This window comes from Rhopalosiphum maidis, chromosome 1, assembly GCF_003676215.2.
Source record: "Rhopalosiphum maidis isolate BTI-1 chromosome 1, ASM367621v3, whole genome shotgun sequence".
In the NCBI taxonomy this organism is placed as follows: Eukaryota; Metazoa; Arthropoda; class Insecta; order Hemiptera; family Aphididae; genus Rhopalosiphum; species Rhopalosiphum maidis.
The window spans coordinates 15,194,506-15,222,007 of record NC_040877.1 but is presented as its reverse complement, the minus strand read 5'-3'; the positions used below and the strand labels follow the sequence as shown (position 1 = coordinate 15,222,007).

The 27,502-nt window shown below is 29.9% G+C and overlaps 1 protein-coding gene across 1 annotated transcript in view; it reads right to left on the bottom strand.

Moving 5' to 3' along the window:
- The window catches only part of LOC113549291 (protein NDRG3), a 52,733-nt gene extending 36,275 nt beyond the window's left edge, over positions 1-16,458 (bottom strand). The window contains 5 exon segments of the mRNA XM_026950519.1: positions 17-137; positions 1,717-1,916; positions 2,649-2,693; positions 4,380-4,602; positions 16,063-16,458. Of these exon segments, the coding sequence (XP_026806320.1) occupies positions 17-137; positions 1,717-1,916; positions 2,649-2,693; positions 4,380-4,579 (566 nt within the window). The 5' untranslated portion in view covers positions 4,580-4,602; positions 16,063-16,458.
- Between the last annotated feature and the right edge of the window lie 11,044 nt (positions 16,459-27,502).

Genomic DNA, 27,502 nt, shown 5'->3' with positions numbered 1-27,502 from the left:
AATATACGAAACTTACTCATCCGATAACGGTGCTGCTCCTTCTTCCTGTCCGGGTGCATTCACGTGGTATACGCAGAAATTTGACATGAGGGTGCGCATTTCAGTATAATTGAAGAATGTCTGAAAACTCGTAACGTCTGCAAAACGAATAGTCATTAGAAAACATCCAAATGAAAATATTATCTTTCTATTATAGTGAGGGGCGGCGCTACACAGAAACCAGGATGAACAAGTGCCCACCCAACATTTGATTGTGCCCCCCCCCCAACATTTGATTTTGCTACTCCGTTGACCCCCCCACCTTATAATTTAATGTTAAAAATATGCAAGTAAATAAAGAAATTGGAAATCATTATTAATATATAAAATAGTATTAATTACTTCAAAGAATTTATAGACTTAGATAAGTTATGTTATTTTAGGTTTGACTGTTATATAAAAATTAAATATACTTTTTTTGCTAACTCTTTTATACTAACGGCACACCTTCTAAAATCTCAAACATTATAAATTAAAAATATATGTATTACTATTTACAAATAAAATAAAACGGAGAAAATTTGAAGTTTTACTGTAGTACATTTGTGGTAATAACAAACTAGGTATATTTGTTGATTATTTATTTAGAATAAAAACATGTATAAACATATATAGTATAATATTATACTCAAAACATTTTTGCAATAAATAATAATTGCAATACTTTCTTGAAAATATGGAATAAATCATAGATGACCTACCAGAAATAAATTACAACCGGTATCGCCCCCTCCCTTAAAAAATATCTAGCACCGCCACTGATTATAGTTATCGTATAATACATGTGTCATGTATAATTTCTAATGTATATATATGTATAAGTATATTATTAAAATATTATCATGTTCAATATATAATAATATCTATATATTAATATTTAATTCTGCAATTTAACTCGGGAAGAGAGAAACTTTTGAAAACGCGTAATAAAATAAATATGCGGGTAACTAGATAACTAATTTACGTTGTAGTGTCAAAAAAAAATAAGCGTTTCGTCAAAACTAGCATCCCCCGCCCCCCGTCTTCATACCAATTTAATAACAATAAAAGGGTTTTACTCATCGGAAGAGAAATACAACGTTATGAGTCATATTGTCATAACGTATCCCCATGAACATATGAGGGGTGGTTTCGAATTTCGTCGAACAGCGAAGCCACAGACGAGGAAATAATAGTCACAGCAGATGTCATACCTACTAGAATTTCAATGACAGTATAAATGTATATTATAAGTGTTCGTTAGTTAAAATAAAAATTAAGGCTTGATAAGCTTTTCAAAAACTTGACAAAACAACTGCACAAAATTATATGCGTTTAAAGTGTAAATATGTAGACACTCACTATACATAATATATGTCTTTTTCTATAAAGTATAAAATCAATGTTCAATACGTCATATAATTAACATTATAATGTTACACGCATAATAAATTATCCAAATTGTTTAAATGTTCGTTAAATATAAATGGCACACTTGGCACAGGAGAAATAACCAAAGTATAAATTCGTTGTTCTCGATATTTCAGAGACTATAATTATTGTTATCGTTATTTTATCGAATCGAAACCTAATGGGGCATTACACCCAACCAAACTCATAAATCATAAGCTCATAAACTTATATCGGTTCAGACTTTTTTGAGGCTTTTAATTTGTTCCAAGTCCCTGACTCGCTTACAGTTCAGTCCTAAGTCGTGGTAAGTGAGTATTGGTGGCCTGGACCGATCGCCCTGCACGGCTACGCACACCGGCCCATTGTCGGTGTCCACGTACACCTCTTCCACACCGGTATTGCCCCTGGTAAACGCCCGGACGGCGGGTAACGACGGACGGACGCCGGTGAGTTCTACTTCTTCCAAAGTCTCCGACCGCATGCCACTGCGTTGCACATAGAAAACACACAGTGGTAATTGTAGTGATATTATTTTAATGCACATAGTATAATAGCCAGTATATAAGTACATCTCAATGTTGCACCCGATTCGTGAAATTGTAAGTTATTTTCAACGGTCTCTTTTTACTTTTCTTATTTTGTTCTCAACGTGTAATTTAATTATGATGGTGAAAATGTAAAAATATGTAGTATATACATAATGGTAGATAATAAAAATAATATTACATTAGAAAAAAATAATATGTAATTATAAGTTTAAATATATTATTCGCTATTATCGCAGGATCAACAAAGTACACACGAACTTTCCAAGGTACTCTAAAGTCATGAAATGGTAAAAAAAAATTGTCCATTTCGTGAACTGGGTAATTTCACAAACGGGATGTAACAAATTATATTCAATGTAGCCGTAGTGGCGCCGAGTCTGGCCAAAGTGGGCGATACGAGTGACCTTCTTGAACTGTTATGGACACACGGTATACACGATATACATAAAAAAAAAAAAAAAACGATGTTAACGGGCTGGTGCCGTGTAAATTGTTAATATAATTATTTCGGTTAGGAGAACCTAATCTAACTTAATCTCTACACAGAAGGTTATTATCAATCGACAAAAAGCCCAAACTCGGTAATCGTCGTCACCATTTAACACATAAGAAGACATCCATGACTACGTTTATAAAAATAAATCAAACAACGGACGCGGGCGCACTCACCTGAGCAGCGACGCTTCCTCGGATATGGCAGAGGTGGGCATTTTTCTGTAAAACGAAAACCATGATAAATAAAAAACACACGTTAACATACAACATATCATTATATTATATTATATTAATGCCCCCTCACCATCGCGCGTCTTGACGAATGAATATGTGATGTGTGTGCGTGTGTATGCATACGTTGGTATACGTCATCATAGTTTATTATTTTGTGTAATATATGAACCCGTTAACTTTTCTTTTTTAATCGTGTTTAATTAAATACAATTAAGTGTGTACGTTTCTAAATCATTTTTAAATGAAATGCATTTCTTTATTGTAATTAATAATTATAGAATAATCACCGAAAAATTTTAATTCGAAAAATAAATCGATTAATGACTACTATAGTATTATACTAGTATTAAATATTATATTTAACTGTATGATAAAATATTTAGCAAAACTACAACAAACTGAACATCCCATCTTTCCGCAATATAAGCGTGAATACACCACGAATGTAGTATATAGACGGCAATCTGGGGAGCATAGTTAGTATATAAAATAAATGTATCAGTAACTTATTTTCGAAGATCGACTATATTTGTTTTTTCAAAAAAATCAATGCGAATGGAAGGCAAAAATTTTCAGATATTTTTTTTCGTTTGTTTGTCTCCTTTTCAATTCTTTTAGTCGATCAAGTATGAATTTACCTATTCACTCATCGTATATAATTTATAATAATAATCGTACCATCATACGTATAAGTCTTTAGTGTTTTCTAGTTGTTTGTACATACCTACTATTGACTCTGAGAATGAGAAATCAAGGTGGCTCTCCTTGTTTATGTGTCGGTATAATGTGAATAAAAAAGTTTTTACGAGTATTATAATACAGAGAAGGTTGTTTTAACCTTTTTCATAGTGCCCGAGATCCGCTTACTCGGTCCGTAACCAAAGCTTTTAAAAAACAAAACTGACGATCGGCTATGCTTGTACACATGTACAATAATCGTGTACGTAATTTTTACAACGACTGTAGAAATAGTGGAGGAACTGTATTTAATTTATAAACTGTATATTATTTATTAATAATTTACCACGACTCTATGACTCATTTACAGTCAATAAGTGGAAATAGTGACGGACGCAACGTCAATCCGATTATACTCGGCCTATTTCTATGTTCAAATTACGAATGTATTGAAAACCTGGTTTTTAAACTCTTCAAGTATGTTTGAGGTTAAGTCTTCGTTTAAGTATACGCAAATAATATTCTACGATAGAACTAATTTTAAGACATTTTTACTGTGAAGTAAATTATCAATAATATTTATTTGAGTTTATTATTTTCAAACACTGTTTTATTTATTCAACCATAATATTGTCGAGGTGGTCCTTAAATGCCGTAAAAACGCTAAGTATTTGTAATCACGTATTACAATACGGTACTCACAGGTATATTATATAAACGTAATGTTCTTGTAATTATTATAATTCGAACGAATACAATATTTTTTTCGAAAAATATGGAGAAATAAAATTGTAAGAAGTATTGGTGCTGTAAACGGATACCGGTGTGTATGCGGTGTCAAAGATTATTTACATATTACATAATAAATACTGTCGTGTTGGATTCTATTCGACCTCGACGCGTGCACACGATGATGGTTGTGACAAATATAGTCGCATAGGTGTACACCTATATTGTAGTACCTGTAATTTTATATACGCGCGTGTAATATACCTGAGCGGCGTGTTGATGTTTCCGGTGCCGATTACGGGCACGCCGGACATAAGCGGTTCGGACAGCCTGCGCCGGGGGCTGGAGCTTAGCGTGCCGAAAGCCTTTTTAAAAACGGTACCGACAGAGTTCTTCCGCTCCGGCTGCAGGTCGTCCGTAGTCGCTTTGTACACGCGATCGGCGGCCAGCGAGCGGTAGGACATGTTGCGGCATGCGGGGCCAAAAGCTGCAAACAAAATGTATGTACGTGCGAGTACGTGCAAAAGCCGTCAACGTATAATAATAATAATAATAATAATATGTAAAATATGTATAGTAATAATAATAATACAATAATAATGGTATAATATTAATAATAATAATAATAATAATATGATGATGATGATGATGATGATGATGATGATGATATACAATAATAATACATTGCCTAAATATACCAATATAGAATATTCTAAATATGCTCTGCATAGTATTGAAGGTATGTATAATATGAAATATAATATTAAGGAGGAATATTTGTTGTTTAGTTAAAGGTGGTATTAAGTGAAATTGAACATTTATATATGATAAAAATCGAATGATAAAAGAAAATATTGTTGTAATATCAATTCTTAGGATTTTTATTTTTATTAAAACGAAGACCTTTTGATTTGATATTCTACAAAAAATTTGAATATTTGTCCAAAATTATTGATATTAATAAAGTTATTATCTTTATCATTACAATAAATAATAATACTATAGATATTACTACATATTATTTTGAGTTTGAGATCACGAGCCATAGTGAAATGTAAAACGATGATGGCCTGCAACGTATTTAGAAGCACTCATCATTCTGCTCCAGAATACTAAACTTAATAATATTCAGTGGCTGCCACTATACGGGTAAAATACAAAAACCGTATTTTTATATAAAAACGTGGTTTTTGAAATTCCTTCGAATTACATTTATATATTTTTTTCAAACACATGACGAATTAATTGGAGTTAAGATATATCACCTCATATCTCATTGTATTATATTATACTTAAATACCGTTATACATGTTAAATGTATCAATACAGCGGTACATGATGTTGGTACATTAGTAATGTAAGAAAAAAAAAATAAAATGATGATGAAAAAATATGACGTACAAATGCGGTGTAAAATAATAATAATAATAATAATAGTAATAATAATGTGTACGCACGCCACGACGTCTGCTAACTGCTAAGTACCTACTAATAGACGCGTTAACTGCCGGAGGGATATACTCGTAATAATAATAATAATAATAATAATAATAATAATAATGTAACGTGCGATCCGAAACACCACACGCGGACGGGTGTGCAGCGTCGCACACGATTATATACGATACGAGTACGCTGCTCAGTGATGATTATATTTAATCCCATTAACGATATTGTATTTTTCGTATGCACGCGGTGTATAGATACTGCGCACGTCGACACAAATTGTGTTTATTATTTTTAACTCTCTGCCCGCACAGTCGACCGTTTGCGTGCGTGTGTATTTGTCCGATAAATCGTACGCGCTTCAACGAGACAATAATAATACCTACGACACCGACCACTGCTGTACACGAGTGTAGACGACTACGACGACGATAATATCTCTGTACGCTCGTTTGTATACGTCGTCATCGTACAGGTACATCCCAAACCGGATACGATGCGTATATAAACATGGCGCGTTTATCGGAAGGCTCGTGTGTAGTCGACTGGAGCGCGATACCAGGACGACGGGATGGGACGGGACCGGAAACGCTTCCGTCCCACACGCCCACTGCACAATAACGGGTATTTTTCTCGAGACGCGTAAATGCCACCTGCTGATGGCGTTGATCACCGCGAAACGACGACAGTTTCGTGATTACGGCATAAATAATGTCATATTATCGTGATATATCACGCTTATAATAATATCACGTACTTTATAACGTTATGGGGTCCGTGATTTTATTATTTTTTTTTTCGACATTTGGTTTATCTTGGAACATTTTTATATATACATTGTAACACTTGCACTCATTAAAGCGCAATCTTTTTTAACAGTGATAAAACCTATTTATTACCGTGGTGAATTTTTTTATAGGTATTTTATATTTTTTAAACATTATGTTAACCATAAACATCTTTAATGTCATGGCGTGTTGGAGAACAATATTTTTTAAAAATCAATTTCATACACGAGCAAACAATACACATGTCAAATACAGAACCAATAATGTAATATTATAATATGATAATAAAATATTTAGTTTTACAATAATTTAGATCATATAATAGGAGTGTTCGGCAAAGTATTTTTACTAACTCTTATTATTTATTTTTTTCTATTATGAACACATAAAAAACTACAATTCAAAATAACAACCACAACTATATTTATTGAAAAAAAATATTCTGCTTTAGAGTATGAAATCATTAATCAATAATCATGATTTTCTTCATTTAAGATGTGAATACCTAATAAAATCAGTAACATGCAAATTTGATTATATTTCTCGCAAAAATATAGTTATAATAATGGGTTATAGAAAAAAATCGGAAATTTCGAAAAAATGTATTTAAAAAAAAAAACACGAGAAATATTTTGACAAAGAAAACGATTATGTCACATTTGAAAATATTTTCCTTGTAAATTACTTCTATAACAGAATAATTTTAACCGATAGCTATACTGCCTATATTTATTATTGTAATATTAATCACCCGAGGATGACGAGTAACCTGGTATAATATAATATGTTTGTTATGTGTATATATCCATATATATATATATATATATGAGTTCAGTTCGACCTCCGACTATGAAGTGTCATTCATATCGAGTCCAGTTTGACGTTGTATATGATTATAATTCACCGACGAAAACCCCGTGACGCGAAATTCGTTCACTGTCTTTAAACCCTCCTCTGTAATTACAGCAATCACCGTTGAAGTCAAAAGTCACATCGCATATCGTGCGTATATTATAAAATACTGTCTACTTCGAAGGTTATATCATGTTTTATAATAATAATCGTATTTATATCGCCTCGTATCAGTCGTATATAGTGCAATGAGAACATTAATACTTTAAATTTATATGTTATCAATAGTATTATGTCGTGCAGTGACATTTAGGATGTACCTAGTACCCGGTGGTTTTAGTATTCGCAATTGGGATGGTCATAATAATGAAAACACTAAAATAAACTCGTGTTTCAAGTTCAGAAAGTTATTCTCTTCGTGTTATTAATATTATTCACACATAAAAATATTGCAAACGGCCGAGCAAAAAAGTCAAATAAATAATTTAAAAAACCTAGTTGTGTCAGAAAAAAGCTAATTTACTCGGTCAAGGACACACGATTCATAACACACGCAAAAATAAAAAATTTACAGAGTACCCATTAACTATATATAAACATTTTTTTTTTGAATTATCTATATGAACATAACATAAATATAGATTTTTTTTGTTAATTCGTATGTAATGTTTTTATGGTTGTTATTTTGTACCATGACATTACAGCCAAAACAATCTTAAAAATATATTTACTGTATCTTGGGTTTATTTAAAAATACTCGATTAGCTTTTAGTTCATCATATGCATATTGTTCGAAATGTTTTATTTGACTCCTTGATACAATAATAATTGGTCCTAGAGAATTATTATACACAATAAACTGAATTTTAATAAAACAATTATAGCTAAAATTTAAAGCCATACACAAACTGTGACTATTTGTTGAACTACATCAATTAATAATGTATGATATGTTTATAATAAATCGTTTTTTGTATTATGTTAATTGTTTAAATGAAAAGAGTTTCTAATTAATTTATCGAATTTTCAAATAGTTTTTGTATGACAAACATTTCTATATGCGCACATAAATTATTTGGCAAAATATCATAAATTGAACAATTCGTTCACGTTTGTATATTCATTACTTCAAAAAATCCCGGAAAAATAAATATTTAAAATACTATAATTATTAGAGTAGAATAATTTTTTCACAATCAATAATAATACTATATTTAGAACATGCATTTAGAAATTATAAAAATAGTTTACAAATTATTCTTAACTACCTAAAGATTTAGCTAATATTGTAAATTTAACTGTCTATTAATTTTTTCAAACGTGATTTATGCTATAAATAATTAAAATTATGTAATATTAAATATAAGTGAATACATTATATACATAGAGAGTATACGATTTCTTTTTGATTATTATAACTACGAAAAATTAACTTTTTGTGCCAAATAAATATAATTATTTTTTATATACAAATATTTTTTTTTTACAATTTAGCTCCAATTTGTTGCGTTTATATGTTTTCCTAACCTAAACTCGCCCCCACCCCCCTTCAACTTAACAGTTATCACAACACAAAAGTTTCAAATCAACCAATTTTCTGGTTATAAGTCCTGCGAGAAATTAAGTTTGGTCTAATAATTTTTGTAGATAAATATTAACTTTAATATATTTCTGATGTATGATTCAAATAAAATTAAATATTTAAACAATATTAAAAAATTGAAAATATAGATTTATACTTTTTTAGTATTGCCATTTTACAATATACAATGAGTTAAATCAAATTGTATAATAACATAAATGCAATCATTGTTTTCAAATAATTAAACAACGACACGATCATTATTATTTAGGTGAAAAGTACGAATGTAGAACTACCTAACCTATACAGCGAGCTTTACACATTGTAACTATATTTGTTTTGTTGCAGTAACTCAACAGCGATCGTACCGTCATGTAATAATTTGATAACAAACGTAAACAAACATCACATAATATATCATAAACGGAACAAGCCTATTGTTAGCGAATGTTTATTCGAATTTTAGGGCGGTGAACGTTTGGACGTAAATCCAACACATTTGAGTACAAATAGACATTTTTGAGATGGAATAAAATATATTTGTTACTTTGGCAAAACCATAATTTTACCTGGAAACTCAGAAAACCGATTTTGGGTATAATAAAATTGACCTATATTATACATTATACGCAATTCAAGTAAATTTATTAATTATGTTATTGATTAAGTTGCAAAAACAAACAATACAGATTTTTATTTTTATGAATTTAATATAATACATAATGATAAAAATATTTTTAAATTAAAGTTATAAAATAAAAAAAAATATTGAGAGACGATTAATTATTAAGAGTCAGCCTTCTTGTGGTGTCTCCTAGGCGACGGCTATAAAAGAAAATATTAAAAGAAGTTCCTTAAAAACCTTTATTCAATCTTGATATTCTTTTAAAAAATATTGTTTGAACATACATATTTTATTCTTGGTATCTTGAAAAAATGTATAACATTAACATGTTTACTCAACCTTTCTCCCAATTCCTAGCTAAAAATATCCTTATGTACTCAAACGTATTATAGCTGAATTTGACATATTTATAAGCCACCTTCCTGTACATTTATAAGTTGAAAAACTACGTGATTATATATTAATATCATAAAATATATTTTTCCTAAACTAACTCAAACTGTATTTTTAAGATATAATATAAATAATCGGTGTTAGTAAAAAATTTAAAATTATCCACTACCCTTAACAAATACCTACTGAATTTTTCCAAATTATATTTTAAAAATAAATTAAACAATACTATGAATACTAATTAACAGCCTAAATGACGAAATGTCATTATGGTCTACGGTCTACACGTTCATCTGGCAGTTTTTTTGTTAGTATTCTCACATAATCTGTCTATATAATATTATATATTACATAGAACATAACCGATAATTCAAAATTCAACGTCAAAGTGGAAAACCGAAAACGTCGTCGCTTATTTCGAGTCAACACAGAAAACACTCACTGATGATTATGGATTCTCGGGAGTCATTGAAATTTCCATTAACGAGAGTTCTAAAGTCATATGACTCAAAAAGACATACTACCACCCGTAGCAAGTCAAGTTTATGTATTTAAATACGATGTATTTAACCCAACGAGAATAATATAATATTTTATATGATGGGACGATGTGTACAGTGTATGTGTGTGTATACGTGCAGCTATAATCGATTATTGTAGTTACCTATGTTATACAATATAATATGTAGTTCATTATTATGAATGAGGGTCGTAAATGAGAACACGGCCTTGCCTCCATCGATCCTCACGTGTCACCTATAATATTTTCCTGTTTATATTATTAATCAGGTTGCCGTCAGAATATTTGTATTAACTGTGCGAACAAATTGTGTCCTACATATTTTGTTCTTTTTTAATAGTTGAGTTCCACCGTTGTCGTTATCACGGCCTGTAAGACTTTGTTCGTAATATCCGCAAAATACTATACAAGGGTACACTGTACTACGTCGAGTTTACTGTAGTGTACGTTCATGGACTTAAAAAAATTATTTTGTCAAACGATTTCTCAAACCTTATGCCCTTATAATGGTATTGTAGGTACTACACGAATGTACAAAATCCAAAATTTACCAATAACAAGCTAAGTAACAACAGATTAGCCGCATGTAATAGACGTATATAATTATATATACCTAGACACATCCTACATCCATGTATATTGTTTAACACAATACAACTATAATAATTATATTATATATGCTCCATTATTATTGTGATTTGTGGGTACCTAATTATATGACAATCAATACGGATTTCGGTCGTTGTTCTAAACACCCGAATGTGGTGTTTATAATCGACTTAATGTGTTTTAGAAATATTCAGTAGCATAAGTTCGCAGTACATATTACGCAAACCACTGTACTCCAGTCAACGTCAACTATGTATTAACTTTAATTAGCTATTATTAGATTAGTCTTGTAAACGTCATACACGTAAATCCCTCGATCACAATTCTGTATACCTGAAGCTATATATAATATTGTATGGTATATTATATGAGAAAATGTATAACGAATACGCCGTAGATTTCCGAATAGATTAAATAGAATTGAAAATTTTCAAATTATAGTATCAGCTGGCTGCGTAGTTTCGTAGTGTTCCGTACAAGTTATAGTATATAGTATAGTAAAATAGTATAGGTATATCGTAAATATATAAATTATTGGTAGGACGATTATTGTTTATGATAAAATTTAAATGTAATAACAAACTATAGAAAAACAAATATATACATATAGTAAGGTGTTATCAACAATTTACAGTGAATTTGTTTCTGGAGGAGTTGAAATTAAAAATCTCCTTACCTAAAAATCCTTTTATTTTGTTGACAATTTCGAGTAGAAATATTTGAATGTATTTGATAACGACAAAATGTGATAACACGCATTCATTGTGTAAAAAAGTTTAAGTTAACTAGTTTAGCGGTGCTCAATAGTATACTAATACGAAACTATTAAAATCATATAATGTGTATTTTATATACAGCTTATAAACTGTCATTATCGGTCCAAATTGTATTAAAATGTACATAATAATGACCACCGGTATATAATCTCGATGGGTACATGACTAAAGCGTAATAATTAGTTATAACTACGATACGCGCAAATGACAGAGTATGTCGTGGTAATAATTATAATTTTCCGTGTCAAAAACGAGTAGATTATCTATTCTTTAAATAAATTATACCGGACTGTTGACACGCCAGAACCGATAAATTCGTTAATCATTTGGAAAAAAGAACTCCAAAGTATTATTTAATATTATACTCATTCATTTCATTACCTTGTCCGTTATTATTATTGTTTCCGTACACATACGCGTAATAAAGAAGGCAAATTGCGTAATATAATATATTAATATACAAAAATTAATTCAATTAACGTACAAAAGAAATAAAGACCAAAGATATATAATACATACATACACTATGTATACTATACAATATATATATAATGTTTGATATTTTTTTTTTACATAATTTCCAATCGAAATAAAACAACAGTAAAAATTTTTTTTTAATATTTTGGACGACAACATACAGCATGTATATTTAATTTCATATTCTGAAGCAAAATATTTTTCGGTGTATTTCGATGTATAACAATTGTAATACAGACGAGTACTTAATGAGTTATAAGTAATTAATGTTTAAATAAGCTGAGTAGTATAGAAAAACATTTTGCAGGGTATCCCAATACTATTCCACACCACTTAGTTATACTTTAAATAGGTGCCTACTTATAACTTATAAACTACCCGACTAAATTTCGATTTTTAAGCATCGAAATACTCCAATAAATATCCTGCTTTGGGATATAAAATTAAAATGTAGGTTGTTTTACAAAAAATTAAAAACTCAAAATATAATCAATACATAATATAAAATCAAAAATATTAAAAAAATATATTGTTTTTTTACGAATAGACATTTTGAAAAAAAATATTTTCAAAAACGTTAATAGATTTTGAAATAATGAGTGTTGTTTGATAAAAAAAAAAAAAAATAATCTTGTATAACATCAAAGTTCAGTTTATAATATACAGCTGCTATGCTGAAATACCAGACGGAACTACTGCAGTATGTATAATGTATATATATATATATATATAATATCGATTTTATAGATATGTGCGTAGTAGCGAGTGTGCGTGTGTAATTTTTAAACTGTATAAATGTTTAAATTTGTTACAGCGGACCCTGTATATTGTATATAAAAATATTGTATTCACATAATAAACATTCAAAGTGTTCTAATCCCCGGATTTAGTGCGGTGAGTAATGAAAAAATAAATTAATCACCTAATTATCGATTTGTAGTAAAGAAACGGGCGTTTTATCAATATAATTGAATCGTATACGCGTAACGTATCGTCAATCGTTCGTCGATTGTTTGACCTTCGAAGTTTATACTCCCTGGTTCGGTGTTAAAAGTTTACACTACTGCACGGCTCATATATAAATATATACTCAATCCGAACCGTAGTCGTTCGGTTGTTTACGGGTGAACGTTTTGCTAGATTGTGAAAAAAAAAGATTATTTCAAATTCCGGGGCTGTCGATTGGTGTCAAAATATTTCTCGATCAATATGTTAGGTATATGATTGAATTATTTGAACTACTGGTTTACTGAAAACTCGTTAATCTCCAAGTGAATATTATTTGTATGCCGAATTTCAGGTTACCTAACTTAAAAGGTGGGAAAAAAAGTCGATGAATCGATTCTCTCGCGTGTACGAGAATTATTATTATTATTATTATTATTATATAATTAAAGTTTATATTCTACGAGTATATATTATATTACGGGTACATTATATATACATATTTATGGGGTACATGCGCTTTTTATCGACCCGTAAGTAAAAAAAAAAATAAACGACATGATACTTATTTGTAGGTATCTACACATCGGACACCGTAAAACCTAACCTACATAACTTTCGCACGACCTACTGGAGTACTGGACTATACATAATATTTCATAAATCTATCGGTTAATTTTGTCAACCACCCGAAATTTATCCGATAGTAACGCTATTTTTAAAGTCATCGCGACGCGCATATACTAAAACGCAGAAGATCTACGAACAACAACAACATATTTGCTGTCATAAACATCTACGTATTTTGTTATTACTGGCTAATTCCATGGCGTTGCGGGGGTGTGCGCTGGCGCGTTAAAATGTTACTGTTGTTTGTCGCTATAATTGCGCCTGAAAACAACGTGCAGGATTCTCGTTGCAATTATTGTTGTAAACGTTGACGTTGATTAAGACACGTTGTGCACGCTGTATATCTGGATCGGCGGGGTATGTGCCGGTCAAAATATGTCGATTTACGTGGGTATTTCGAAGCGACGACGATTCTCGATATTCGAAATATCTACCTGGATTTTGTTTTCTCTCATTCGACAAATATTCAAGGATTCGGACCCGGGGCGAACGATAACACGCAGCACTGCAGCAGTACAAAAAGTAATATTAAACAAAGTCACGTAAACACGCAAGCGCGTGCGCTAGCTGCTCTTACGCTCGTGCGTGTTTTTTGTGTGTGTGTGTGTGTGTGTGTGTGTGTGTGTGTGTGTGTGTGTGTGTGTGTCGGGGAAAGAGATAGAGAGAAAAAACACCGAATACCGTGGATACGTGAGAATAAAAGGAATTTTTCCGACCGGGACCAGTCAAAGTAAGGGTAAAACGATACAAATACAATGTCGCATCACATACTGCAGTGGCAGGTGGTATATATTGCGGCATAGGTGATGTGGTGGTGAACGCGGCTCGACCGGGTCGACCGCTGCAGGTGCCCCTTAACAGCACGGATCACGTGATACAGACGGGTTAGGACATCCGAAACTAAATTCTTAAATATTATCGCAATACAAGTAATAACAGAATGTTATATTATAATATGTGCGTACATCGTCAATATACGAAAGACAAACACAATACACTGTGGCGGCGGCATAATTACGTACATACAATATCAGGTGCATGCCACTACACACAAAGGACCTAAAGGAACATCAAACAACTGAATAGTAATGATAATAATAATAATAACGATATAGGTGAACACATAAATAATAATATATACGTGTGTTTGAAGGTACGACTACATACATAGATTTACATATTATAATAATATAGTCTCTATTACCGCTGTGGTCAACTAATACAATATAATATCAAAACAATAACAATGTGCGTTTATAATAAACACAAGACATATCAATATAATGCATAATAACGCAATGTCCATGCAAAACATAATATTACCACTAAGTCTACGTGTAACTATGTAATAGTGTATTATTACATTATGCGTATACGCGATGAATAAAATCGTACGACTACGTAATAAACGTACATGTAATATTATTATTGGTAACGTCGTACGAGAAAATATTGATATATCAATATATACGATATCGCGCAATAGTCTCGAACGAAAATCAGTGGTCGTGACGTGCGGTAGGTATAGGTAATCATCGTACACACGACGACCGTCGATGAATATCGTATTACACCTTCATATCCATCACCGCGACAACCGCTCACCCCCCTCTGCAAAGATCGTTCCAACTGCAATTTATATCGTCGTCGTTTTCGTCGCAGGTGCATATAATATGATGTTAGATTAAGTGCACAGCGAATGCGCGCGGATGGTCTGAATGTTGCGATTAACGTACACGGCGAGTACACGGTCCGAATCAAGCCGCACGCCTAAGTCGCATACGGATTTGTAATAATACGGTAAACGGACGGTGTTCCGAATTGGTGGTAGGGGGGAGGGGGGTGCTGACGACGGGGGTTTATCGCGTGAAAATGAAAACGAAACGATAATACCGGTTTCGTTGACCCGTCCGCCGGGGACGGGGACGTATATCGATCACTCGGGAAAAGTCGAAACACCTCTTCGGAGGCGGTGATCGTTGACGATCGCCGACATAGGTAGGTGTACCAGCCGTATGTGCACAATACGTGCTCGCGCTCTCGAAAGTTCGACCAGAGTTCTCGCGCACCTCCCGATCCCCCTCCCGAGGGCCGGCGCGCGTTATCGCCGTGAAAACAATAAGGAGGCGCCTACGACATCGGCAGCAGCAGCAGCAGCGGCGTCGGCGGCGGCGGCGGCGGCAGCGGTGCAGCAGCGATTTCGACGTAAAACGATATTTTATAATATTATAATATGTACTAAAACACCATTAAAATGATAATATCGTGTTTGAACGTGACCGGGAGACATCAACTACGGCTTACCTGTGTGGTCTTTACTATATACGTTTTATTATTATTGTTGTTGTTGTTGTTGTTGTTGTTGTTTTATCTTTTGAGAAAAAAAAAAACAAAAACTGATTACTATAGGTATTATATATTATATAAATTATTCGAAAGACAGACTGCCGTCGCTTGAGTAGCGAGAGCGCGCGAGCCCGACGTTAGGCGAGAGACGGGGAAAAAAATGTAAAAAAATGTATTAAAAAATTAAAAATTGTCAGCAAAAAAACGCGATCGAATTCAGACGGCGGCGGTGGCGGCGAACGAGATCGGACGCATCGCGCGCGTCGAACACGAATAGAACAAAGTGTGTCTGTCGGTCGGTCGGTCGGTCGGTCGTTATCACACACACACACACACACGCGCGCACGCACAGACGCGGACGCGGCGAGAGAGACACTATACTAACACACGCGATGAAGCGGGCGCGCGCGCAAACGATTTTACTACGCGAGGGGGCGGGCGGGCGGGCGGGGGACAAGACGACGTCGGATACGGAGCGCTGGAAACGATTTGCACCGCGCGCGCGGAACACACACGGCCGACCTGGCGAGCGGGGGCGAAACGGCGCGTGCGCGCGTCACGCACACACCGTATACTCGTCGGCGGCGGCGGCGGCGGCGGCGGTCTGTATAAATAACGTAAAAAAATAAGGAGAAAAAAAAAAAAAGGACCAAACCAGAAAACTATGCGTTTTCGTGAGCTGTGCGCGCGCGCGCGTCCGTGTGTGCGTGTGCGTGTGAGTGTGTTTATTTTTGTTGGGTCAGGCCGTCGCATCGATCCAACAGCTGGAATATGGCCCGCCGACCGGGTGCGAACGGATTCGCGTCGATAGGGGGCTGGCCGCCGGCGGCGGTGAAGGAGTCCCGGCGGCCGCGACGACATCTAGGCACGGAGCGCGGAGGTTTGCGCGACCCGAATCCCGCACAAAGATGTCACCACCGGTTTCGTGAACGGGGCACGGAGGACAAACGATTTTATAACGATAACATTTATTAGCGCGTTTTACCTGCGTACAGGTAAAACTATAGGTAAGCAAACGGGTACTTTTTAATTTGTCGTTACTGCTTAGCAGTTGGCGGGCGTATTATCCGTGTATCTCAATCCCACGTCTTCGACGGTACTTGGCGTCCTTGCTCGATAAGTCCGCTTGTATCATTATAGTAATTGGCGATAAAATTGAGTTAAACGGTACTATTTAAATTGTATCACATTATTTTGTTTGCGGTATATATAAATTAGGGATTACGAATGACAATATAATGCAATTGGAACAAAATAAATATGATTGATAAAACAAATATATGTTATTAGGTAGTGAGATTTGTGATTGTGATCGGCATAACTGCATATGGTTATATTTTCAAATTTCCGAATGTATAATTAGATACAGACCGTAAACCCTCTGTAAAGATTAGTCAACAAATTTGTGTCATCAATGTGCTATAAAAAAAAAAAAAAACACTCGATCAAGCTCTCGTGTTTCGTTTCATTTTATGATATTGGGGATTTATATAGCTTTAGAGTGCAAATGGTTAGACGCGATACTTCTAGACACATATGGCTTATGTGGTATAAACTAGCTAAAAGTTTTGAATGCTATATTACATCTCGAAGTTTAATCAAATCACATTCGAATAATATATTTGTTTTAATGACTTTGAAATTAAAACTGGCAAACAGTGTTTGTCATTGAAGTTTCAGCCACATAGCACTCGCACGGAGTAGTTTAAATTATTATTGTTCGATCACAAATTCAAATTAACATTCAAATCTTGGTTTCTGCATAGTAATAATCGTATTATTAATATACTGACTGAGATACTATGTATGTGATATTTCGTTAGTAGATTATATAATATACGTATATGCTAGAGCTAAATGTATGTATCATATTATGTGATCCAACTGAATAGCAGTAAATAAAATTAGATGACTATAACAATTAACAATAATATATCAATAGTATAACATTTTTTCTATAATATGAGTATTAATTATAAATGAAGAATTTTTTTTTTATCTTAAATTATTGTTAAACCTTGATTACGTTTGAATCGACTAATGTGATATTTTTCTGATAAATGTACATTTTATGCGTGCGATATTTACAAAAGTTATATTATATTACAACATTAGTATGAAAGTATCACGAAATATTTACTTTTCTATTCTGTTTAACAATACCTATATTATGTACCTATGTCATAATCGTGACAACCAAAATTCTCAGTGTACATTTTTGACGTGAATTCGCCTCTTTTTTCGTCCCGGCGTTTAATATCACAATTGGATTCGTTTTGGGATCTCATTATTATGTTAAAATACAAAATTATGGTAACACGGCGTCTTGGATAGGCTATTTAGCTACAGAACATTACGGCTGCCTGATAAATAACTTACTGGTCTAGTGTCTATACTCCAGGTATAACCAACCTAACTTAACCTACTTGTTTTGTAATAATATCTAGTATCAATCACTTTTATTTTATTATTTAACTTTAGATACAGAACTACTGTATAAATGAAAATCACTTCGTAATAATATTTCAAATTTACAATTATTTTAACAAATTTTAATTTGTTTAAATATTGTTATTACTATATTTACCTAAGATACAAATACACAATTCATAAATAAGTATAGGTCAATTCTATCAGTTAAACTTTAGACGGAGGATAAAAATTTTATTTTAATGTTTCTTAACTTAGGTAGGTACATAATGTTGTTATAACATGTCAAAAAAAAAAAATGGTACGGCATTACAAATATTTATAAATCTCTAAATTATTTTATTTACATTTATCTCAATATTTCTCGTGAATAATGATAAACCAATAACAATCATTTATACCATTGCGCATTATCAAATAATGTTTTTCGATAATGTATATTATATATTTATATATATATATATATATATGTATAAATATTATATGTATTATATAATTATAAATTAAATTATTGTTAATGTATCTATTATACTCATACTACAGTTTTAGATTAAATTTATTCCAACTGTAGTTATCGTGTAATTAAATAACTAAATAATTTTAAAAAAAAATAGTAGTGAATAGTAAGATATAATCACAGACCCAATCTCAATCGCATTTTCCTGTCAGGTGCTATTCATTTTACAATTTTATTTATAACCATTTTATTGGTTAATATTAAGCTACTATATATTATAGGTTAAATGCCAACTAGACATTGTTATACCAATTATGGAAATTTAGGTATGCTCACAAGGAATGTACACAATATTCGAACTAAAATTTTGAAAAATTGTATTATTTTAGCAATATAAGTAAGAATGGTTTTTATTGTTTTCCCTCACTATTTTGAACAGCGACTATCATTTATTTTATGTGTTATATACCTATTCATATTTATTATAAATTTTCAACCACTCAATGTCATTGAAGCTTAAATTCAAAGACATTTATTTTATTTCCGTTCTAAAGTTTTATTGTGCAATACAGTATACACATACATTTCTACGAGACTTTTTTAAGGTTCATACTAAAAAGTAACTTAACCTATAGATATAATAAGTATACTACGTAAAATGTACAATGTGCATTGTATAATAATATGAACTATATCGTTTGCGGTGATATAAAAAAATTAATATATTTTTAACTTTTTTTTATTTGAAATAGTTCTTTTTATTTTATTGGATAAACCACACTTCAAATTTTAAAATTAATAGCAAACAAACAAAATTATAATATCAAAAACGTAGTCATATCTATAATAATAAGTGTATAACTTTTACACACTAATAACAACAATATTATAGTTCATTAAAAATTACATATATAGTATGTATAAGTATAGGCCCATATACAAAAACAAAATATAACTAAAATATATTAGCAGTTTATAATATAAATTAAGATTACGAGTTTAATACCCGAGTAGTACCATACAATATTTATTTATGATGATGTATGGTCATAAACTCATAAACAATTACGAAGGGTGAAATATTAACTCCTTTATAAAAATTTAATTTTAATTAAAATAATTTGAATAATATTTATAATTGATTGGAATAGCACGTTTCAGTGATAAAAACTGTGAGTACTGTGAGTTGTTTAAAACAAAATTCCCCAAAGTAAAAACACAATTAATTTAAATGTTGATAAACGATGAAGCCTTATTAAAACTCAAAAATATCAAATAATAATATTATTTATGTAAATCGCCCAGTCCGTCGTATTATTTATTTACCATTAAACTCGTTTAAATCTCATATAGTTATATCACACATAGTCGATATATAATATTCACGATTCCGAAAAATCGTTGTAAATTTTCCTTCGACAGATTTTTATGTGAGTTATATATTTTGATTTAAGGTTACAGCACTACGTGAGTATGACCAAATAATACTAATAACAAATATTACTTGTAGATTATATTATATTTATTAGTCAAATAAAATAAATTACATTATTTTCATCATGATATAATTTAACTTACACATTAATACTTTTATGTTATTAATGAAACTATTGAAAACACTGATCCTTAGTTTTTAAAGATTAAACAGAATATTTTATTATCGCAAATTATATTAAAAACATTGATTGATTGTAGATATCCGGCAGTTTAAATTTATATATATTTCCTAATTATATAGGAAAAAACTTAAATTCAATTATTACCTATTATACATAGCCCAAAACAGATGATAAAGTAAACAGTTTTCCATATCAATCAAAAGGTAATATATAATTTTAGATATATTTAAATTGGAAATATATAGATACGAAAATCGCTATAATATATTCTATATGATAAAATAATCAAAAATATCATCATAGAATGTGTCAGCTTTGGTTATATGATGAACAATAATAATATTAAGAAGTGGATAATCGATTAACCGTCATACGCTTCCGTCTATTTTTGATCACTTTTGGATGTAGAAAATAGAAACCTTTTAAAAAGACAAATTATAACTTGTTAAATAAACATATTGAATAATAAATGTTTTCATTTTATCGTGATGATAAATAATAAAACGGGTACACTTTTAGTTGTCTTACATTAAATGTATTTTAAATAGTAATAAGTTTACTGCTAATAAATAATTTTTAACGGTTAAAACGAAGTGAATGCAGAAGAATAACTTAGTCTATATAGAAGTTATAACTATAAAGAGTTAAATTTTAAGGCCATAAATATAATACTTTGAATAATAAAAATATCCATAAATCTGCTCTCGAGATGAATTAATTATCTCGTCATCTTGACAACTCGACATAAGAGGATATAATTTAGAAATGCACTCTCGCAATAATAATCTGTTCCATATTTTGTTTTCGTTAACGCCACAAGGATAAATAAAATTCTGAAAATAAATATTTGTTTTATAATAAGTTATGATATCATAAATAATTTGTTTAAATAAAATAATTTTACATTTATTCTATGAAAAAGTATTCAATGATTGTTTAAAAAAAAAGGTATATGTACACAAAAAATGTAATTTAAAACAAATAAAAAAAAAGTTAATTTAAATGTTTGTTAGGGGTTGATTTATTGTTAATTATTATTACTCATATTAATTTAATAAAGTAATACACATTGTAAAACAAATACGATGTTCTGAGTATTATTATTATTATAATTTTGTACATTTTGTAAATATAATATTATGTATACCAAGTAAATTGACAAATATAAAAAGAATACAAAATTAAAATTAACAATATTACTCATAATTTGTATATGCATTTTTTAATGCTTTTGAATTCCAAGTAAGCCGGTATATATGTATATAATATTATGGTCAATACATATAAATAAATATATTATAAACGAAATAACGAAATGCACATATCTTTAAGACAGAATAACAGATTATAATAGTTAGATATTTTAAACCATTTAAAGAGTGTCCTATGATGACATCTATCGTGGTTACACAAACTTTTTTAATAATAATCTGCACCTTTTTTTACTGCAAATATTTAAGCAGATAATATTTTTGAAAACTGCCATGTATCAGTATCTAAATCATAATTCGAACGATTATCTCAAGTATTATTTATAATAATCCTTAATAATGATTTAACATAAAAAATAAAATGAATGTATTATTTTGTAGTACTTATTAGTTTTTACACTAAGATAATTTTTACAAATTTACTATAAGATGCTAAACTATTAATATAAATTAATAATTACTAAAATATTTCGTAGGCCTATATAATTTAATATTATAGTCTACTATAAACAATGTTTATTATTTATTAATCATGCTTAAACTCTTAGTACATGAAGATTAATAATAATTTAAATACTACTCGTTCGGTTTTTAATTTATATTATTTATGATTAAATTATCTTCTAAAAATTTACAGTAAAAAAAATTGTTCTTATTTGAAATAAAAAAATGTTATCGCTACAGGAAATTCCTTAACAGCACAGCATATGTAAGTGCTAGAAAATATACTCCTAAAATGCAAAAATCCCGGAGTAATAATTTGACTATTCGTTATTTAAGTTGTGAATGGGGAGAGCATACCCGACGAATAGCCTGTGTATAAATATACATAATTAATCATGTTATATTATTCACAAATATTAAAGGATTCCGTGAATTTATTAAACCAATCTAATAAACAAACGTTGAATTGGCATCCGTTATTGGTATATTTTGTATAACAAATACAGAAAATAAGCAAGTTAAACGAAAGTATTATATTTTCTGCATTCATAATATATAATGTATAATATTTTTACACAAGTATACTTACTCCAAAAATGTAATATGATTTGAATAAATTAGTAATAAAATACTAATTTAAATTAAAACCAATGGTTTAATTTGAAATTATTTATTTTAAAAAATAACATTGAAGAGACTCCAACTTTAATGTACATTGTCTATCGAACCTTTTTTCAAATTTATGTATTACCTATGCTTTATTTGAAGATAAGTTTTATTTATTATTTGAAAATTTAAAATTGGTAAAATTTTCGAAATGTTTAATATGTTTGTTTTATTTACAAAAAATGTTTAGATAAGTTTTGAATAAAATATTTTTCATTTAAAAAACATTAAAAAAAAATAAATTTTCAAAAAAACATTAGTTTAGTTAGCTAATACATTTTTTATTTATATTACACGTTATTATTAGAACAATTTAAATATTTTTATTTGGGAACAGTTTGTTTATAAATATCCCGTTACCACAATCTTCAATTCCTAAATCATCTTTTAAATGTACAGTAATGTATTTAATATATTTTTATTTTTTGTGTTTTTATGTTCTAGTTAATGTTAAATTTCACTAATTGAGTGAAATCGCGAATTGGCACACTTACATTTTTCTTAAATTTCAACTGCATTACCCGTCAGGCCGTCACTTAGTGGTTTATAAAGATGAAATGTCAGATGGTATTATGGTAATGTGTATATTGTATAATTTAGATTTAAGTACCTACGTGGAACTATATTTGTTTTATATTTAATTTTTGGTTTACGTCTAATGATCGATAGTTAATAGTTTTTTCAATTTATTAAAATATTCATATTTCTAAGTACATTATAAACAATTAATATATTATAATTCAAAACGTTTTACCTATTTTAAACAAAATTAAATTTACATATTAATTTATAATGTTTATTCTGACTAAGAAAAACAGTACCCAATAAAACACGTGGTGTTTCTTATTTTTTTCAAGTGTAAAACTACTCAACATGTATTGAAATATATTATGTATACATATTTTACGCGATCAATTTAATATATATATTTAGTGAATCCAAAACCGAAATATGTCTGATATTTCATCAATAATAATTTAACACCTATAATTTATGGTATAATAATAAATTAATATAATTTAACCAGATAACTTGTAGATATGAATTGTTTAAAGTATAATTATATTGAATTAACACTTAACATTGTATTAATATTATATTCAATTAAAAATAATTTTCAATATATAGACGAACATTTAACAAGTTGTAACCTCAATACAATCTGAATTAATATATACATCAAATAATCCTATTACATTTTAATTATACCTATGTAATTAAAAATCAAATAGGTGTTATTTGTTTATCGCAGTATAAACTTACGTCATATGAATTTTAGCTTTTTGAATACCTATATTGTAATTATGTTTGGTTTTACATTTTAATGAGATCGCTACTAGATTTATAATAATATTGTACCTACCTTCCTATATTTAAATTAATAAGACTGGATCATTAAATGTTAATTAAATATTTAACGCGTTGAGATAGACGTCCGTATCCAGTAAACTATAATTATGATAATATTTTATAACTAGGTAGGTAGATCATTTTATTTTATACATTTTAGATATTATAATCACATTTTTATTAGTTTTTATTACATACCAAACAAAACTAACAATGGTAAATTTGAATTATTTGTGAAATTAATAAGACGTAATATGTACTTCGTGTGCATAGATGGTAAGTATCTTATAAATTCATAAATAAACGTAAATAATTTATAATCCAACAAATCGTAATGGCAAAATGTAAAACAATTTTTTTCACCGTCCTGTTCTACAGACTATAGCCATATGTTGTTGCAGGTCAAGTGTATGTTTCACTTTTACGACAATACTTATTACGATGTATACAAAAAACAATGAAAGAAAGTATTATGGTATTATACATTTAAATGTACAAAGTAAAATGTACAGATCTTCCAAATAATTTAACCATTAAAATAATATATAGGTAATCCTATATTTTTCAGTGCGTATACCGTCGTGACTACATTATTAATTATTATACCTACTATGCATTACATATACAACAGCCGTGTTATTGCACGATAGAATCACATAATGATCAAATCAAAATGCTTTCGAATATAGTGTATACTGGATATGTATGCTGCGTGGTCGTAAAAATAACCAATTTGTTTTATTATTCGAATAAAGTATTAATCACGCCGTCGAGACGAATGAAACGTGGTTTAAAAAAAGATAGGTAAGTACCAACAACATTTTATAATAGACTATAGTTTGATTGAAATAGAAAGTGTATTTTACATATGCTAATGTTGATTGCCGTCGATATTAGTTCTCATAAACAGGAAAATATACACATGCGTCATTCATAATGCAATACAGGTAAGTAATTTTTTACAGGTAGGCTTATTATACGGCGTAACTACATTTTATTGTATTGGTTCCAATAATATATCGGTACACAAAATAATATAATTCGGTTATTATATGATTGAATACCTATATAGCTTACAACCGCGCGATATAAATATATATGCAAAAGAAACTAAAAATACATTTTTAAATTTAAGTAAAAATCATACAATAATATAATCAATATAATGTATATAAGTAATTATAACTTGATTTTGGCTTTGACGAATTAAAAATTATCCAAACTTAAATCAATGGTTACAGTGGTTAAAGTAATAATAAACACGAAACTGCGTTTATATTTATTAAAGAATAGATATTTTTAACTTTTCTAAATAGTTAATAATATTTTTATAACATAAAAATTTTATTTTATTGAAATTTATAGATTTTCATTTGTCCTTTTATCTCAATAACGTAAATTAATTATTTGAATATAACAAAATATAGACCACAAAGAGCATATTCATATAATCATATTATAATATTTTGAACGATTGAATTTGTTTTTCCCCATTAAAATAAGGGTTTATATTTTGTTGTTTGAATAAAGAAACTACTTTAGTCTTTCAGAATACAATTTACGACATAAAACAATTTTTTCAATAAGAATAATATTATCCACTTATTCGTCAATCCCTCTCAATAAGTACCAGTCAAAATGCCTGCATACAATATTATATTTGATTAAAACAAAATATGCGTATATGCCGACATGTGAGTGGTGAGTTGCATAAAGGGTTGTGAATTTAACAGCTCAGACAAGCTAAACCCTCGTTCGCTGATCAATCGCAATAATTTTCAATTCACTTATTTAAAGACACCTCATACAAAGTGCAACAGCCGTATTTCAGGTACCTACTAAAAATATTATTTGTAAACTATTGCGTACAATATTATCTTTGTAGTGGTTGAAAGTGGTGAATCGGTAAAAACCGATCGTATATTAAATAATCGAATAGTATATAATATAATTTGGACGTGTGTTATTATATTTGAATTGATGATTCCTTTATCAAAGGATAAGTTACTAACTTTGACTTTATAACTAAGCTGTATGCCATGACGTAGTCAAAGGTTGAGCTCATCCTAACTTTGGATAGGTCTGGATCTGATAGATCATGGTTAGTGAATGAATGAATGATACCATGATTACAAGTTACAACTGTCAGTTATATAATACGATAAAAGGCACATAACGCGACAGACGAAATAGCTATGAACATGGCTTTAAAGTTCGTTGTGAACGCCAGAGATTAAATATTATACAATAATAAATACTACTCTATAATCTGAAGGCCTTACCTATAATCTATATTTACACAATGTTTTCACAGTTTAAAAAAAAAGTTAAACTATCCAATTTTATAGGCGCATGTGGCTTAAATAATACGATATAAAATAAATTAATTACTATACTGTTTTATTATTTAACTCGATTTATTATGTAGCACACACACACACACACACACACACACACACACACACACACATATATTCTAATTAGTGTGTTAGGCGTATTATTTAAAGTTCCATGTAAATGTGCAAACACAAGTTATGCGTTGTCCAGAGGAAAATTTCAACTTCTTTGACAAAAAAACATAACAATATATAATATATTACTTATTAATTATTATGCATGTCAACTATTCGCATACGCGACACTTGCACATTAAATATTTTTATCATTTTAAATTAACGTATGAAATACCATAAGTATTGTGTATCAAATTTCTAATCTACATAGTTGTTATACGAAACCTTTAGAGCTCTTGAATACACAGTACCTTGAAAATGTATTTATTTTTTAACACACACACACATAATTTATAAACTGATATCCTTACAACATGCAGCCCGTGTCACTCAGAATTTTAAGCCTTTTTAACTCAAATTTAACAATTATTAGGTTGGATCTTTACTATGGATATTATTTACTATTATCTGTGATACATAAAACAATGTTTAATAAATTATAAGTTATAACTAGTAAGGAACAACTAAGACACACGTTTGAATTTCGATTTAGATGCATCAACATTTCCAAAAAAAATCATTAATTTAATAATTAAAGTAAAAAATGAGCAAGTACTTATTAAAAAAAAACTTTGTATCATCACAACACCGTAGGCATACAAAAAAAAATGATTAACTAATATATTAACCATAGGCATAGTTGTAATTCTTTCACTGATTTCAACGACTATTTTTGTAGAATTACAAATGGAAATTTGTATGTATATT